This window comes from Colletes latitarsis, chromosome 2 (assembly GCF_051014445.1).
Source record: "Colletes latitarsis isolate SP2378_abdomen chromosome 2, iyColLati1, whole genome shotgun sequence".
Classification (NCBI taxonomy): Eukaryota; Metazoa; Arthropoda; class Insecta; order Hymenoptera; family Colletidae; genus Colletes; species Colletes latitarsis.
The window spans coordinates 17,312,213-17,331,400 of NC_135135.1; the positions used below are offsets into that span (position 1 = coordinate 17,312,213).

General features: G+C 37.9%; 1 protein-coding gene across 6 annotated transcripts in view; it reads left to right on the forward strand.

Annotated features, from left to right (window-relative positions):
• The first annotated feature begins 2,077 nt into the window (after positions 1–2,077).
• LOC143349194 (putative G-protein coupled receptor CG31760) overlaps positions 2,078–19,188 on the forward strand; it is a 34,349-nt gene continuing 17,238 nt past the window's right edge. For all 6 annotated transcript variants that reach the window (XM_076780258.1, XM_076780268.1, XM_076780277.1 and 3 more), the window contains exons 1-4: positions 2,078–2,275; positions 15,247–15,404; positions 17,402–17,569; positions 17,741–17,945. In XM_076780258.1, the coding sequence (XP_076636373.1) occupies positions 17,423–17,569; positions 17,741–17,945 (352 nt within the window). In that variant the 5' untranslated portion in view covers positions 2,078–2,275; positions 15,247–15,404; positions 17,402–17,422. The remainder of the gene's footprint in view (positions 2,276–15,246; positions 15,405–17,401; positions 17,570–17,740; positions 17,946–19,188) is intronic.

Genomic DNA, 19,188 nt, shown 5'->3' on the forward strand with positions numbered 1-19,188 from the left:
CCGATAGAGTGGAACTACGTACTGAAACTGGATATCAACGGATAAACGTGTGGGTGCTATCTATATTAGGACCCGGAACTATTCGAATAATTCAACCGATCGACACCGCGCGTCACATATTTTGTGACAAGAGGGTTAATCCCTTGCAATTGAGTGACGAGTCTGACGAGTTATATTAGGTCGTATATTCCGAGCTTTCTACTGGAAGAATATTTTAAACATATAAATGGAATTTTATGAAAATGTAGTTCAACGCTTTTGATTGAAACGTTGACGTTTTGAAATTGTTTACCCAGTAATGAGCCTGGAGTTGTATTTTATTTCTTCTAAGTAGACTGCGGATCTTTGTGGAAATTCATATTTTTGTATATCAAGGGGTTTAGTGCATTCTGTGATCTTTTATGCAGTGTGTTCGGCCACCCCTGGGAAAAATTTTAATGGGGGATTCTAGAGGCTAAAATAAGACGAAAATCAAGAATACCAATTTGTACTGAATTTTTTTCTCGAAAGTGGGTAGAATTTCGGGGATATGTCTGTTGACCAAAAATGCTTGCAATTGACCCCCGGAACCGAAAATAATTTTTTCAGAATTAATTAAAAATTTTTTTTTTCGTCGAAAAATTTAGGCACCTACCCCCCGTCGATTTTTCTCAAATATTAGTTTTTCGTTTTTAATAAATTTATATGACGCGCTACGGAAAAGTTGTCTAATACTTTTTTGTAGGTACCCACGAGCTCCACTTCAGAAAAAAGTTTCATTGAAATATATTCACAATTGTAGGAGTTATGGCTGTTTGAAAATTGGACCATTTTTATGGGGTTTTTCTCATTTTGCGGGGTCAAGGACCAACTTTTCGAATATTTTTGCAATTTTTACATATTCTCCATCAAAATACGCGTAGTTTGCTTTTTTAAACATTAAAATCGTCCAATCCGTTCAGAAGTTATGACGTTTTAAAGATTCGCATGAAAATTCGGGCAGACATTTCTGGCCAGAAATTGTATTTTCGGTAAGGAATTTTTTTCTCGAAACTGAGTAGGATTTTGGAGGTATGTCTGTTGACCAAAAATGATTGTACTTGACCCCCGCAACCGAAAATAATTTTTTTAGAACAATTTGTAATTTTGTAATTTTGTCGAAAAATTTCTCACCTTCTCGAATTTTTTTTTCGAAAATGCGCTGGATTTCGGGGGTATGTCTATTCACCAAAAATGATTGTAATTGACCCCCGCAACCGAAAACAATTTTTTCAGAACGATTTGAAACTTTTTAATTTAATTGTTAATAACTTTTTAACGAAGCCTCTATCAACAAATTGGTATTCTTGATTTTCGTCTTATTTTGGCCTCTAGAATCCCGCATTAAAATTTTTCCCAGGGATGGCCGAACACCCTGTATAATAGCCACAATCTACTTATAAGGTTCGGTTTTATTACATGCTAATAAAAATATTCGTCCAATCAGGCTCAAAAATTTCGTTCCGTGGGTCCAGCGTGGATTTCAAACTTCGAGCTTTGACACAATATCTATATCATTCAAATTTCTATAAATGATGTTGATATATTTAAAATTTCGACATCTCCTGAACTGACAAATTTCGTTTGCCCTTTAGTAAATTACAAATTTTATCCACGTCTAATATTAGGTCGTCCCATAATTTACCACAATCATACGAAATTTTCTTTGACTTCTCGTGAAAGATTCAAAAAAATTCAGAAACTCCACCAATCAGAGAATTAATTTCTCTACCTCCACAAGTGAGTCGCAGTCAAAGACGTCGTGGTTCACGAGGGATTTTGGTTCGTCGTTGGGGAATACAAATTTAAATAAGAATTCCGTGGCGTTTGATCGTTTAAAATATTGGAACGAGATCGTTCCAGTTCCGTTTCGACGGACGGGTCCACGAGGAACGGTGGAGAAAAAGCACATCGTAGGCTCGGTACGCGCGCGGTGCAGAGCCTGTATCCGTGGTGGATTTCCTCGAGTGGAGGCAAAGTTTGATTTTGCGGAGGGCGCACGCCCCGCTCCCAGCTGCACAACCGACTGGTCTTTAAGCAGTCACGAACGAGCCTTCGTTCGTCGCAGCCGCAGGAGACGTCGCGATCCTCTTTTTCCTCCGTCGTTCCTCTCGTTTCACTGTGTCTGAAATACCGTACAGGCTCGTACGCGAATTACGCGTGGTGTTTCCTCGAGCGATCAGTGCCAGTGACCACTCGCCGCCACGCACCTGTCGAGGTTCCTTTTTTTGGGAGTGGAGGACCAGGGCTGTCTCACGTAAGTTCGCGCACACCATTGCTCGACGATATCTTCGGAGCTAGCGAGGGTTGGACCGTCGACTGCTTAATTGACCGAGAAACGAGGCGATACATCCAAGGACGCGCGAGTTTATTATAAATTTCCGGATTCGGGGCTCTAGGGCCGCCAGGTTAGCAGCGAATCGAGGCCCAGTTCGACGGGGTAGCTCGCGACTCGCGATTCGAACAGATTTTAACTCCCCCTCCGGAGGGCACAGGTTTGAAAATTGTAGCTTGTTTGCACGGGATTGACACGTAAACTTGTTTGAGCAAAGGTGATGGAAGTTGACGATATTCAGCGAGGAGGTGTCTGTTCTCGCGAGAAGCGATGATCGATGGAATAGAATGTTGCACGATCGTTGTGAAATAGAAAATAAAGTGGATACGATAGGAGAACAGAATGTGGGAATTGTAGTAAATCGTTTCGACTGTTCCGGTGGTGTTGCTAAGTGAGCATTATTGTGGTTGTTGGACGATCGTTTGTTGCTTGAAATTATTTTCTAAATCTGTACCTATGTATCGATTAACGCGAGATTAAGTATAAATATATGGGAGTTTCGTGTGTTCGGTAGTTGCAACTAATCTCGACGCGATCCTGGGAATTATTGGGGGACTAAACCGGGGAAAAGCTTATGGTTCGTCGTACGATTGTTTGCCCCCAGGAATCTCGATACGCGGAAAACTAGTTTTACGGGCCGTTCGTTCGCTAATTAGACAGAGCGATTAAACAGTAAGAACGTTACACGGAGCAACAAAGTTTGTAGGTTTGATAGTTTATCTGCGATCGTAAAACAACTCTGCTGAATTTCATGAGTAATACGTATGGTATTAATAATAACACCGAAGTTCTTGCACTGGGTCTGTTCGATGGTGCGTAAATCCATTTTGATCGGTTGTAATATACGGGGCACCATGACGAATGTGACATTAGCTCGTGGATGTCTATTTGATTGCGTGGTCAATGATCCAAAGGTTGTAAACGTGTTCGATATCGTCTGTCTATGTTTGCCTAAATGCATTTAAATATTAATTAAACATTATTCGAACGAATGTCATTCTGCCGTGCAATGTGAACGTTCCTTTCGTTATTTATTTGCTTTTCAGTGATATCAGAAATATTTACAGTACGCGTATAAACATATATAGCGTGTTTGGCGTAATGGTCGCCACGATTTTCCAAACACACTTTGTATCATAAATAATCACATACAGTGCATGTCTGAAGTTTAATTAAATCCTTTATTATTGTCATTATGTTTCACTTGTGGTTTTGAAACAAATCGCCTGGAAAAAATCAATATGCAACTATTTTACCATATCTGACACTAGGTGAGTACAGGTGTCTCGTTAATGTTTATCGATGGATCGTAATTTTTTTCCAGAAAGCAAACATAATATGATAGTGGATCGAGTGTCACCGTATAATATTTCCTTCCAGTTTCTTTTCCTCGGTAACTTGCTTAGAAAGTCGATCTCAGATGTAACAATGTTCTCTGTTAGAGCATAAGACAACCATTAACGAACTCCAGTGATACTTTGCGACCGAGTATAAACAGTAAACATACACTGTCGTGGATGCAGCTCCTTGTACATGGCGCGTAATCGTATTATTATCGAGCAGTTATTAAGTGCTCAAACTGCTTGCTGCTTCCTCCAAGCAAAGTTTCGATCTATTCCCTAAATTTCGATACGTGGAAGCCAATTAATCTCGAGAATCGAGAGTGGAACGAAAAAATTCAAAATTGTGTCACTGTTCTCTAACAGGAAACAAAATTTATTTTAGATTCGTCTCACGAAAGCTAGTTTCAGTAAAAACAATTTTTGAGTTGGCGTCAAAGGTGATGGTCAACCTTTTTATAGTAATATAAAAAGATTTGTATTTATATTACACTGTTGAAAAAATCGAGTACAATCAGAAATTAAGAATACGATAATTAGAAATTAACTTACGACGCGTGGCAATGATTTACAGCTGTTATCGAGTAAATATCGCATCGTAGGATATCGATGGTTCTGGGTCAGAGTGCACCGGGCGGTCAAAGGGCTGAAGAATCATATTAATCGTTCTATGTTTCCGCCGTACCTATCGATGGTTATTACGCGTGTATGTGTTCTTTTTTCCACCCTGGTAGGTTTAAATGTACAGTAGAACTCGACTCGATAAAAATTTGGTCAGTTCGTTCGATAGTTGATATTTGGATTTTTCATCGCGTATCAAAGCACTTTACTAAAAGCGAATTTAATTTCGCTAACACTTCGCTCAGCTTTAAAATTTAATCCCGATGCAGCAGCAACCAATCGCAAAAATATAGTTTTCGACGCGGCGTTTCCCGTTCACGGCACTGAAATAATACTGATTGCTGGAAACGTCGTTTGCTATTCCCCGTTTCTTTATTTACGTTTCGACGTTTCGAACCGGAATTGTTGTATCTCGAAAGAACTGTTTAAAAATAGGATTTCCACGTATACTTTATTATTACGTAAACAACAGTCTTAAATTCGTATCTATTCCTATTAATTAAAAAAGTGGAAAAGGAAGTCTAAGAAAGTTTCGTAGAACTTGTTTTGTTTAATTCTGATCGTATCGGGACGTGATTTGGGCCATTTATTAAATTCGATCAATTATAGAACCTGTAAATAATATTTGTACACGTATGCGTGTGCACAGTGTCGAGAAGTTTGTTTAAAAATTAAGTTTGCAGCGTTAAAAGTTTAGAAACCAACCGGCTCGCGTAATTGAGTCCAATTCACGTGCAAGGATTAAGCTCCGGGGCGGCTTTAATGCAACAAAGTGACTAATCCTTGTAATTTTAGTGTGGTTGGGAAAAGAGTTTCTAAAATCCTCTTTAATCGCGAAGTCCATTTAAATATTGTTCGACCATGTTCCAATATTTCGTTTAAAAAATTTTACGTAAGCAAAAGTTGTAAATTATTATTTGTTTGTATTCAAATTGCGTTCGCCGATGATTAGAAACTGTAAAAATTATTTTGATAAAAAGTTACATTAAACGTTCAAATTCACGTAGTTTATAGCTGTTGTACAATTATCACGGTTTATGGAAACGAGTTCGAATAAAATTTGTTCGACTTTGTCTACGAAAGAACGAATGATAGGATGTTTAAAATATTTTAACTAGACGTTTCGAATTAATTCGAGCACGTCGTTGGAACGAAAACAGACATTCGTTTCTCCTTTATATGCACTGTGGCTTTAGGTGAAGATAATGAACAGAATTTTAAAAAAAGGCTTACCCCGTTCTTGTATGCAGCCCTTGATTGTCAACAGGCCGATATTCATCGAGGGTCGTTCTATCCGGTCTATCGATTTTTCCTGAAATCCGTTGTTGACCTTAATAGCTGGCTGTCGACGCTATTTCATTCCAGCTTGTCTTTGAACGGCCAGGATTTCTTCAAACGCATTGGACATGAACATTTTTCATACGAGTAAAATGATCCCGGACGTTCATATGAAATACCAAACGTCGCGACGTACATTTCGCGTATTGTTCCAAAGTTATTCGAACCAGACCCGATTCGACAAAAATATAACAAAATAACCTTGAATTATAGATCGTTGAATCGTCTAAACAACCGTCAAAAATAAAATAAAGTTGACATTGAAATCTCTGAAAGACTGTCAAAAAATTATTGTTATATTTTGACCCATTTCGAGGCGTACAACTTTTGTTATCAAAATTTTGTTGCATCTCTGAAAATAACTTCTAATAACTTGGTGTTGCCTCGCTCGGTACAGAGAAATTTTAGTAATGCAAGGAATAATTTTTGTGTACGTGTATATTTCTAATTTAAATTTAAATTATATTTCATACGTTACAAGCATGTCAATGTCTAAAATTATTTTATGTGTCGAAAATTGTAGTAGAATTTATTTCGCTTTTGTTTACGTTTGCAAATGAATTTTAAATGTTTAGGAGTTTGTTGGGCAAGAAATAATTACGCAAAATTTTCTAATGATTTTATCCCTTGGAAAATGGAAGTTAATAAGGATCTTCGTTAATTATCTGCGCTTGGTTCTGGGATGAAATTAGAAATTGTTACGCCATCGTGTACCGAATTAATTACGATACACATAGTTAAGTTCAATACGTGTAATCGATTGCTGGGGCAATCCATATGGTCGCGAAACTGCTAAATTGAATATAGGAAAAATACCGACGATGGGAAGCAATATGTAGCGAATAGTGGAAAATTTATTAAGGAGCTTATAGTATTAATTTTTCGTATATAATAAATTTTCTGATGTTGGATACTTTTTCGCCTCCATTCCGGAAGAGTTCCCTGATGTTGATCTTATTATAAATTAAGGCTGTTCCAACCACCCGTGCCAGTAATATTGGCGACATCGATCAACGAGTTTGGCGCGTTTTTATAAAACAGACGGGTGGAATTCGACGATAAACTTTTTAATTTTCAAATCAATTCGAACGCAAATACATTCGTCGTAGAGCTTCGCGAAAAACCGCGAACTTAATCAGAAGGAAGATCGAGAACGTGCACTGATTCACGGTTAATCTCGAGGTATCCATTCACGCGGCCATCAGGATTCTCAACGAAATCCGAGGAAAACTCGAGACGCTACAAATTCTTGCCAACTACTTGAATACGGAGAAAAGTTTGACACTTCACGACACGACACTTTAATACTACTTTAATTAAAGAACAATATTTTGTGTATAGATTGCAATATTTATACTACTATTAATGGTTTCTTCTTACAATGAATAATATTTCATTTAACTTTGTATCTATTATAGAAAATATAATTGTCCTTAAGATTGACTTAAAACATATTTTAGAATTTTATAAATATATTGGGAAATCAACAGGAGATATCCACTTTGGTCTTGAGATAAAAATATAGAAATATGATATTTGAAGTTTTAAAATATGTCTCGCCAAAGCAGAAATTTTTTCCCAAATATTTTTCGATTGCATCGTAGCGTTTGCATATTGGTCAATATTTGGTCAAGCTACCATAATTGCAATTCGAGAAAGTAAAGGTAGCACGCGTATGGTAATATTTCGTTTGGGGGGGGGGGGTGTATATTGTTTGCCCCTATAATGTTGACATTGGACGTGAACTCGATAGAAATACAGCGACCCCATGCTGGCTGCGAATTTGTGGAACGCCAGTTCAATAGTTAGGCGATATACTGAAACGGTAAAAGAACGACAACCACCCTGCTGCGATCAGAAGTCCATTTTCAGCATTAAGTGTATCAAAACTTGGTGGGATGCAACGAATTGCCTCGAGGTCTTGGATGCTACCCGATAGTCACTCCGTATTAGATCAAATAAGATAGGTGACCACAATTTCGCCAACGTTTAAAGCGTTTTATAATATTATTAAACACACATTCAGTGAAATTATCAATTATTTCATCGAGTTTAGGATCTTACGCCTCGAATAAACTATGCAAAAGGGATTTTTAATTAATTTAAAACAAAAATGCTAAAGAAAACTCTGCGAGTTTATCTGCCAAAGAGGGGTCGATAGTCCTATTAGTAAATTTACATACAAGTTATACGAGATTTAAAAGATACTGTACTCGACACATGTAAAAAGTATAATTATGTAAATTCTTAACAATTTCTCGTTATCTTTTTAATTTTAGAAAATATCCTTTTTCTATTCTTCTTTTTTAAAGTTTCACGCTTCTTGCACGCTTCTTCGTTCTTTTTTTAGTATGTGGCAACGATCCGAGTATATAGTACTGAGTAACCAACTCTACAAACAGCAAAGAGTTAAGATGCTTAATATTTTATGGTATTACCAACGTCGTTACGCTGCAACAGTTTACACGTCGTTTTAAAGCCGATGCAGTAACTCTAACTCTCTTTTCCAACGGGCTTGAAGTTATTACATCGATATTGTAACTTTGGTGTAAAATAGCGTTTACATGGCACCTAATGTCGCGCATTGATCTGGAACAGTGCTTCTCAATCTCCTCGAAACGCGATGGTATTTTAATTGTACATAATGTTATAAGTGATATTCAAGATTCCATTAATTATATTAAAAATTGTAGATTTCACAGTCATTTCATTCCACTTGAATAAGAATCGTGTCGTCGTCATGGGAATAATAGAGTAAGAACGATGGTTTATTATGAAATTTTAATCAGTTTTACTTTATCGAGTTTATGTTATATCGAACAAAATGCTGCACCTGCTAATATCTCTTTTATTTTCCAAATATATCGATATCCGTCGAGGGTATTTTTCGAACAAATTAGCGTATAAAGTTTCGCGATATTCATCGTCGATAATATTTTTCAGCGCGGTTTTGTAACGGAAAAAGCAAACGAGCCGTTCGGGGCCACGAAGTACGCAGCAATAATCAGTTTATATCGCAAAGCAGCTTGTCACTGTATTCGTGTCCAGCAGTAAATTTGCGTGACTAGGCCACGTTTCGCTTAATCGTAACTTAATTGAGGCAGACAGTACAAGTAGCCATATTACTAGGTAGCGCTCAATTTTCACCACCCAAGTTTCACAGTTTCTTTCTTTCTTTTTCGTAGTGCCTAATCTTCACGGGCCTCCAAAAAATAGAAATTAAACGTGAATAAATGTCTCACTCCTTGGAGAAGTCAGCGAAATATTAATTAAATATTTTAACCATTTTATCGAAATAGAAATTATATATGGAACAATTGACCTACTAGAAATAAGATTTAAAATAAAACGATTCGAATATTATGAACATCCATTTACTAGATCATAAAATATTCGAATTAGATTTGAACAGTCGAGTCTTCAAATACAGAGACATTCTCAGACTTCGGTGAATCGAAGTTGAGAAGAAATGAAAAATGTTTCGAGTTGCAGAAGTTTATCGAGATTCCAATGTACAGAAGTTAAAGAGTAAGCAAAATTGAGGCTCATAAAGGAACCGGAGGAAAACGAATGCAGTTACAACTATAAGTTCGTTAAGGCCGAAGATTCCATACTTTCTTCTTGAGATTAAAGTCGTTTCAATTGTTGGAAAGTGATTATTGGCACCGACAGATGACTAAACCAACTTATTGTGATTAACAACTTCGGTAATTTTGGTTGTCTTCGAACTTGGCTGTTCTGCATTCTAAAATTATTGATACAAGTAATACAAAGTAACAAGAATGCAAATCGTTCGAATTTTGAATCATGAGCCTCTCCCCTGCATGTGGAATCGAATGTTAGAGAATTGGGACACTTTCGTATAATTACTTCGTCGACTGGAATTGGTTTTGTCTGACTTTCGAATCGTAAGAATATCCTTCAGACTGTTACTTGTCCCCCAGGTTGTTACAAAGTTAACCCTTTCTGTAACTATTCGCACGGAAAATTCTTATCTAGTCGAAAATGTCGAATAACGAATGAAAGATCAATAAAGTAGTTCAATTTAAAATTTCCATGAAAAAAAAATTTCCATGAAACTACTGTGTTCACAAACTCGCTTCACTCGTTGATTTTACAGTAAAAACGTAGTAGAAGTAGCTGAAATTAAATTTCAAACCCATTTTGGTGCATACAAATTTTCGATAGAATCGATAGTAACCGATATACCCTTTCTGCCTTTAATAATATACGAAGTGTTGTTTATTTGTGTACTTACACTACATCGGATAGTTCGTTTAAAAATTTATAGTTTCCCTTATTCTTCGTACGAAATTATAATAATATATTTAGTAAATATAACCTAAAAGTTAAATCAAATATAGCTGCTAGTATATTGTAGTTTTCTGTTTACTTGTCGAAGTAATTGAACACTGTTGACATATCGATCGTGCATTTTGCATGGCATGCAGTACACGGTTTATCGACTTATTCAAGATATAAAATAATTGTTTACGTAGCCTAGATAATGCAGTATAAATTAGATAGACAGTGTAGTCATAAAAAATGGTCACATCGTTTTCAGATAGGAAATAAAATGACTCGTAAACAATTTGAATATCTAGCATCGAAAGGCGCCCGGAAATTGAGGAAACAAAGTGGAAGGGACGAGGGAAAGGAAAAAGCGTGCAACGTAAGAAGCGAGGGAGAGGCTAAAACGCGCCGAGAAAATGGCATTACATGCCGTGGAAGGGAAGAAAATGCGTTCATCGCATAAAATATCACAGAAAAAGAAAATAGGTTAAATCGAGTAGCGAGAAAACAGGAAGCGTGAGTGAAATGCAGTAGGCTGAGAGGAAAATGGCGCAAGAAGACCCCGGGGAAGGATAGATAAAGAAGCGCTTGAGACGCGATACGGAATTATTAGAGCAGAAATTGTGCGTGCGTGATGCGTGGGAGAGGACGAGGCAAAGGATTAAAAGATAAAAAACCAACGCGAATAAACACAAAGTTACACACGGAAATAAACAACGTATTAAACGGAATTAAGCTTTCCGTTGATAGGTTTTTTTCGATGTTTGTCGTGGCGTTGTGTGCGGAAATCCAGCTATCGTATTTGGTAAGCTCGCGCGTGAACGCCTTTCGGCGTTTTCCGCACGAAACGAGATTAAAATTGTAGTGGGATGTTCGAATGCGACGAACGAACGTCAAATGTTATTCTAGTACTGTTACTCGACTATTATTACGTGATTTGAATAATACAAGTGATGCATTTAAAAATAGAAAAAATTTTAATTAACCGAGTTCGATTATCGAGTACGCGTACTGTCCAAAGATAAGGTGGTTAGCCTGTTTATTTATAGTATGGTCTACTTCTTATGGGTCCAACCTTCTCGGGTTTATAAGAAGGAGATTATACTGCCACCAATCAGACTCGATGACCAACTCATCGTTGCACAGCAGTTGTAACCATGCATTTCTTTCGTGTAATCGATCGAGTAGGCAATTAGTGGCGACAGTCTTCTCTTTCAAGCCAATTTGTCGAGGCATGACCCAATCTGCGACAGCAATCTTTTAGATGTGACCATCGGCGGAGCCACTAATAAGCTGCTTCATTTTTATCGTTAAATACGTAGGGTATTTCTAAACTTTCCATTTCAATTATTCAAATTATATCCAACGTTTATTTATAGCTCGACGTTACCTTCAGATTCCTATAATAATTTTACCCTAGCGTAATCAAATGTAAACGTTAATATCTGCATTATTTATTTGAAATCAATGACTATGTATTTTCATCTGTCAAGCAGGGTATTACAGAATTATGGTATTACAGAAAATATGAAAATATTTTAATTAAAGTTAAAAGTATTTAGTATAAAAAATTACTACGCAAACATACAGTACCGGACAAATAAAATTAACGTCTCGTCCACGGACGAACAAATTTTTTGAAACTCAATTTGAACGTAGCCGCGAACAAAAATCTAATTTACGACCGATTGTAAAATTCGTGTCCGTTGTTGGCGAATGAAATTTGCCACGGCTCTAATCACCGGATCGTTTAAAAGCTGGTTAAATAGCAATTTTTATCTCAAGCTGAGACCCAGCCACACGTAAACCGTCGAACGAGGAACGCGAACGGAATGCAACGGGAGCGAGTGAAATAGAATGACAGGGAGCGAGACTCGCATTAGACGGTCTCGTTGGCAGAAATATCAAAGAGATGTCGTCCGGGTATCACTGTCATACCAGAAACGCGAAATAAAAACTCGTGTACCGATACAGTCTCTAGAAATTCGTAAATAAGTAGACGAATAAAAAAACTGCAACGAGACAGTCGAGCCCTTAGTCGTACACAGGGGTTGAACACGGCTATAATATCGAAATAAACACTACAACTGTTATGGAGATATTGGTCCTGGTTTAATTTATATCATATCGATTCTATGACTGTTATTTTTAATTATAAGGATTAATTACTAAGGATACAGTCGATATCATTATGTTTTCCTTTCCTTGACAATGTATTTTTGTTTATTTATATCATTTTTCCTGAAGATCGTGTATAGTAAAACGGAGGGTTGAAGGTGTCATTACCAAGAAACGGTGGCGATCTTGAAACATTATCGCGCTGTGTTCTTTGCAATTACAACATTTTCAATGAGTCGACGGTAAAGGAGATACAAAGTGGAGTGGTTGCCCCACCCCGTCCACGAAACGCTTACAATTTAAAGCGTCGTCGGAGGTCAGAAGGGAAAGGATGCTGGTAGCAACGCGGGGAAGTCAAAAGAAAAATAGAAAACAGGGTGGCGGGATGAAAATGGAGGGAAAGTAGCACGATGTGCAACAGAGATACAGAGATGCCACGAGCAAGGGAGGAGAGACAGAGGAGAAGAGGCAGGGAAGTACGATCTGGGGGTGGCTGGTTGTGCCGGTTGCTGCATCGATCGCCCCTAGTGCGCTGTAGAGCTGTCCTTGTGCGAACGATGCGACCTCCGTTCCTGAAAAATATTATAAGTCCCGATAACGAGCCATTATTTCAATTAGTCGATCCTTTATTTCTTTCGTCTCGCTAATAAAATGCGATCCCTGCGCGTCTGCGTCCCTTGGAACTGACACTACGTTGCACAGGGGGATGATTATAGGGGAAGGCAGGGTGAAATCGATCACGTTTTTGTTGCGTGAAAAAAAATCTCAGGGCTAACAAGATTTTACGAAGCATCAGCCAGTCTCGAGCCATGCACAATCGGAAAATTGAGATTCAGAAAACACATTATCGAGGAAAATAAGATGTTTCCCTATTAACTATTTGAAACCTTGCGAAACTTAACGTAATTGAAATATCGTTATTTCAGCGTGGACTAAACTTTTGATTTGAAACTTGTAGCTCGTTAAAAAATATACGTGATTTTCTTCCTCCGAAGTCGAGCACTGTGAAATTGAGAACGACGATTTCAATTTAATAAACGTGGTATTTCGTGTTTGCGTACGACATAAAATATCGTCGAGTTTGTTATTGTTTCCCGAAATTCAAGTTCCGAGATCGCTGGAATGGCACGTACCGAGCGAGATCGTTGATATGATTTTAATATTGGCGGAACGTCGCGGAAATTGCAAACAAGCGGTACAGCGATATCACGGAAGATACCTAAACGTCGTCGTGAGATATGTACGTATGGTTGTCAGGGACATTTATCGAGGAATGTCAACCGAGTACCATCAGATACAGAGAAACGCCACAGTTAATAATTCAGAATCCTAATATTAGCACCAATCATTATAAAAAAAACACCAAATCAGGTAAAAATTCAAGAATATTAAGATAATATTAAGGTTTCGATGTTCGACGTTCGCGACAAAGATTTTGACCCAAACATAAATATCACGAGCCGGACTCGCGAACGGAAAGTCGGCCCAAATGTAAACATCACGAGCCAGGCTCGCGGACAGCAAATCACGATCGTGATTGAGTTTTAGTTTCTATCAGTACGCCACAAGAGTCGGTCACGATTCTTATAACCTCTGCTACAAAGCAGTTTAGCATCAGTCTGGTCTGTTTACTGCGCGTTGGCGCTTACCGTTTGGGCCTGGATTTCGTCGAGCTAAATGGTACGGGAAGAGGTTAAACGATAAAGAAATTGTGCTCTGAGCGATTAAAATTCGAATAATAAAGACCTTTTGGATCAACGAAAGGAAAGCTGAAATTAATTTCCTCGACGTTTACTTTCAAGAATAAGTAATTGCAAGGTTTTCGCTATCTCAGATTATTTTAATATTTGCATAAATGTTTACCGAGAAGAATGCAGAAGTAATGCTAGTCAAGTAGCAAAAGTTGGACAGAATTTTGTTCGAATAATAGATGACGTTGCTCGGAATATTTAAAAAGCTTGTCAGGGAAAGTAATTTCATTCGTTGCCCACCATTTTAGAAAATTCACGAGTATGTTTTCTTACTTGATATTATTCTAATAGTTTCAAACCTGCTCGAAACTTTGTGACTCTAGCTTCGTCGAGACAGGAATAAAACCATTAAGAATGTAACTAGAACTGCGTTTAAAACTCCTCGACACGACGAATCAAGTTATGTTCTCTATAATGGAATAATTTCCATAATTCTTTATTTATATCTTCTTTGACTCGGTACGCTTTGCATGCTTCCCTCGCAATCAATGGGCAAGGTTCTCACGATAAAGGTCTATTTGATGAACATTCCTCGACACAGGACCTCGAACTACTTTCGTTGCCCTCAGGAATCCTGACCGTGACCAAGCTCACTATAAAATGGTCTTGTGTCCCGTTGCCTATTGCATATTTAGAATTTTTCGATATAAACAGAAGACGTCTCGTTTCACTCGTCGATAATCATTCGTAAAGAGTAAATAATTTTACGATGTAAAAGTTATTTACACAGAATTTATTTCAAATTAAATTTTCCCCCATTGCTTATATGCATACATTTACGCGGGTCTTTATAAATATTGCGTTTGATTCCGTTTGATCGTCCAGCAAAATATTCTGGAATACCAGTTTGCCAGGTCCACGCTGCTCGACGCTGCAACGAAACTAAATGTTTTTTTAAATAAAGTAGCCCGTGATTGGGTCTTTTGAGAGTCCCTCTGTGATTCGTATTGCGACGAAAATGCGCTCCGCTGTGAATTCCCTCTCCGTTTGCGCTTTACAAACTGGCGAAATGGAGTTATCGTTAATTACAGCACCATCAAGAATTCGAGGAACATTTAATAAATTTACAAGTATCGTCGTCATCGAGTCGTTGAAATTTAATAACTTTTAACAAGTAATCCGGTGAAGATCGATTAATATCGAATACAGTGATTACTAATATTTGTTTTAAATAAAGCCTGTTATTCTCTGAAACTGTTAACAAAATTCGTCGACGACAATGTAGACAACGACGAAAAATTAAGGAGCAAGTTAATCAGGAAAATTGATTAAATTGCAGTACCTTTACCGTAAAGTGGACAGGTGTCCACTCAATTTTGCCCCTGACTGTAATTTAAAAGTCATTTTAGCTGGTCATCTTAAGTGCCTTCTCTCCCGTAATAATTCATAAAAGTAAAAAAAAAAAAATAACCTTTTCTTTTCGTTTTAACAGGACCGTTTCTTCGCCATGAATGATCGCTGAAAGTGGCAGATAATCAAGGCAAAGTAAAAGAACCATCGCGCAAAATGTCGAGAATATTGGAGGGAGTGGATGAACGCCCCATGGACCCGGGGCTCAAACTCGGCACCACTTGAATGCGAAAGAAAAAGGTTGGTTCGAACGTGATATGGAACTTTTAATACCGTTAAGTAACCACGTACATATCTATATTAAAACTTGCGTTAGAGTGTTTGTGTCGCTATCTTTGCACGGATCCGCTTGGGATCGTAAAGCTCAAGATTATCCTTCTCGAGGGCCTCGACCAAGACGTTCGTCCATTAAATTAATGCAGACCATATAAAAAAATAAAGTGTATTTAAGGTTCTACGCGATCGTGGATCTGACGAATTGCGTCGATTGTCTGCTGTCTTAAAAATTAAACTAAGAAACGTTTGAAAAAGAGCAATTTCGTTTATCAAATGCACAGATTTAGAGAGAATTTGTATCACAGAATATTTAAGGCCATCATATGTAATTTTCCTCTACGACATTTTGGTATCTTCGCGTCTAATAACGAGATCGTAATTTTCACCCTTCGAGCTTGCACCGTCACGAAATTCGTAATTAACTTATTAATCACGAAACTGTCCAAAATATAATCTTGTATAGTATAGATGAATCTGTTTAATTTTCCTGCGGCAAGAACGTAAATAGTTTTTAATTATTATGAATGCTACCCTGTCGATGAGCCACCCTCGTGCATCGAACACATTGTACGCACGAGGCGATCCTAGTCACGATGGGAACAGCACACATAATTAATACATGCCATCCATGTCTTTCCTCGTACGACTGTCGGAAGTGATTAATCAGAAAATTGCTTAGAAGGTCTGTGAAAGTTCTGCTGAAAGAAACAAATCATTAAACCGATGCTAGAAAGTAAAATTGTTATACTTATTTCAAAGGGTTTATTATCGATCGTTAAATAGTGTTTTTCTATAAAAAAAATTATTTTCAAAACTTTCGTTCGTGGATTTCTGTGTTCTTCGAATCGGAATAGCTTTTTCGAAATTTTCTGCGTCACTTGCGTTCCTTATAGGTCGGAAAATGGAAAGATCGATGCGATCGATTCTTTCTGAAAGCAAGCGAACGAAGGTTGTACCACGGAATCACTTCATAAGAACGCAGATATCCGTAATCGAGTGTTTACACAACTGGTGGATGCACCGTTTTATTGCTGCACTTGGAATTGCCTCCGCGTTATGGAAACGTTTTGAACGCATTATTGCAATTTGTTCGTCGCGTTGTACGAGGTCGTATTGCACAGTGATATATTCTGTCTAGCTCGTGAAAATTGCATCTATATTTTTTGAAAATAGACATATTTATTTGTACGTAAAAAGTGTATAAATCGAACATGTAGGTATAATAACTGTGTTCGTTATAAATTCTCCACGGCACGTTGATTAAATAACTATAGTATCTCGATTCTTTTGGATGTATAGATGCACGTATTGTATGTGGTAGAGTAGAAACACACGCATGAGTTCGTGGGAACCGACTGACACGAAATGTCAGGAAGACATCCGACAATGTCGAGCCACGAATCTCACCTAACTCAGACATGTACAACAGCACGTTAGAGTTGCCTTAATTGAACAGTCGCCGATGTTACATCAGTATTGTAATTTGGGATTTGGGGAAAATTTGTCTAATTTGATTGGCAACACATGCTCCCTACCGACGATTAAACCGGAGACGAGAAAGTATTCTCAACTAATGCAAATAATCGTTACATTAAAACTGCGATATTTTATCGAGGTTGCATTTTTAATTATGTAGTAGAGTTGCTTAGGTTTTATCGTAAAATGTTCACTGCGGATACGATACAGAAACCAAGTGAATAAATTTACGAATTCTATTCTCATGCTTGATTAAATAAATTTCTTAAATGAACTGGAATATTTTTCAGTAAATTGTTATTTTAATTGCAACTCGAAGGACTTGGAGAAGAGCTAACTGTGTCAAATGTTGTGTTTAATATCGTTTTATAAATCGTTTTTAAATCGCACCTATACGAGACGACGTCAAACAGAGAAACAGTATTTCACGGATAGTATCGTAAATCGATCGTAACTAAATTGATACGAACATGTTTGCCTCCAAGTACAAATGAGCAGGACGCGGGATGGGCAAATCTTGGCTCTTGGTCCTGTTTCCTGCGACGATGACGACAATGACAATGATGGCGTACTTCACCGTAACGACGGCCACTCCAACCTCGGCGTCGTCCCTCTCAACAACCACCAACAACGACGTTGTCGATACGAAAAAGGTAAATATCCGCTTCGATTGAAATTTCGATCTATTTTCTCTCGTCTAGAATAAATAATAATTATTCCATAAAGAAACCCCAAAATACCGCGATCCAAAGATTTCGTTTGAACGTTCGTTTTCGAAGGAGACACGTATTGTAATATTTTGAATAAAATGCTTTGCTTTAAAGTTGGATATCGAAGAAGCTTTGGATGTGATAGAAGCGGCGTCGACCGGATCATTGGGAGAATACTGTGCCGCGACTGCTGGATTTAAGTCTTTGCCAGCTGCTGCAGCCCTTGATCCACGACGTTACGACACTGCACGCCAGAAAGCCGACATGACTGCTCTGACGCTCCAAAATTCTGGCACTATCGGACCATCGAGGCACAACGGTGAGTCGGAAATAACGATCTGGAAATTGCAACGCGAACGAGACAGGTTTTAATCGAAGAATACTCGAACAACTGTCGACGCAATTAACGAATACGTAGCGATTTTATTATTTGGAAGAGTTTCTTTGAAACGTTTCCATCGAGTTTAACCGTGCAGAATCGATACCCAATCGTACGCGTATCTTTGTTCTTTGGGTTACGTTGGGATCGTTCGAATAATTATTTCTGCGAATTAATGCAGAGAAATCGTATCAAGATATCCGAAGAAACTAGGTCTCTTCTGTCACAGAAGAGGTCAGAGAGGCCTTAAGTAACGACCGAAACGCAAGAATCTTAGAATAAAAGTAACGACGGGGGAGAGATAGACGGCTTACAGCCCTAGACATTCAGGCAAATATGAATACTGCTCCGGAAACTCCATTATCCGCGAGTACGGTGAAGGGTAGATTAGCAGCTGCTGGATTGCATGGTCGAATCGTAGCACGGAAACCGCTCTCGAGACCACGGAATAAAAAGGAGTGCTCACAGTGGGCGGAGGAGCATGAAAATTAAACGTTCGAAACGTGGAAAAATGTTTTATGGACCGACGAGACTAAGTTCCAATTGTTTGAAAAATTCTGAATCGTTAATGGAGTCCCGATTCTCGAGCCAACGATAATGAGAGACAAACTGGTGGTCGAATGGTTTTCGTTCGACGATTCTTACGACGCAAGAGAGTTAGAAAATAAATTTACGTATAATACATACGCGTATACATATTCATTTTATGGAATATTTTCATTCCGAGAACACTTCAGAATAGGTTTCTGTATACGTATTCTCTTTCATGTCGGAATTAATATGCCCTCCATATTCATTTATGCCGTTATCGGAATCAGCAACGGGATTGGTGGACGGGAAAACTGTAGAAATCACGTCTAGGGGTACAATTTTATTCAAATAATAGACAACGAACGAAAAATCAATGTACAGCAATTTATTTGTTCGATCGATTCGTTGAATTTTCATTCCCGAATAGTGAAATATTTTATTCTATCAAAGCCTTGCGGGCATGGCTGCTCCGAAAACAGGAGTTTCAGACACTCAGAATGGATCAACTATATATTTAACTAATTTTTTAACGACGTTAGTGCCATAGAACTGTTGAATATTTTTGTTTTTCTGAAACACTGAAAACGTGTATTTAAACGATACCATCTTGACTGGTAGACGATTTCTTCTGGGGATTTTCATTTTAAATTGA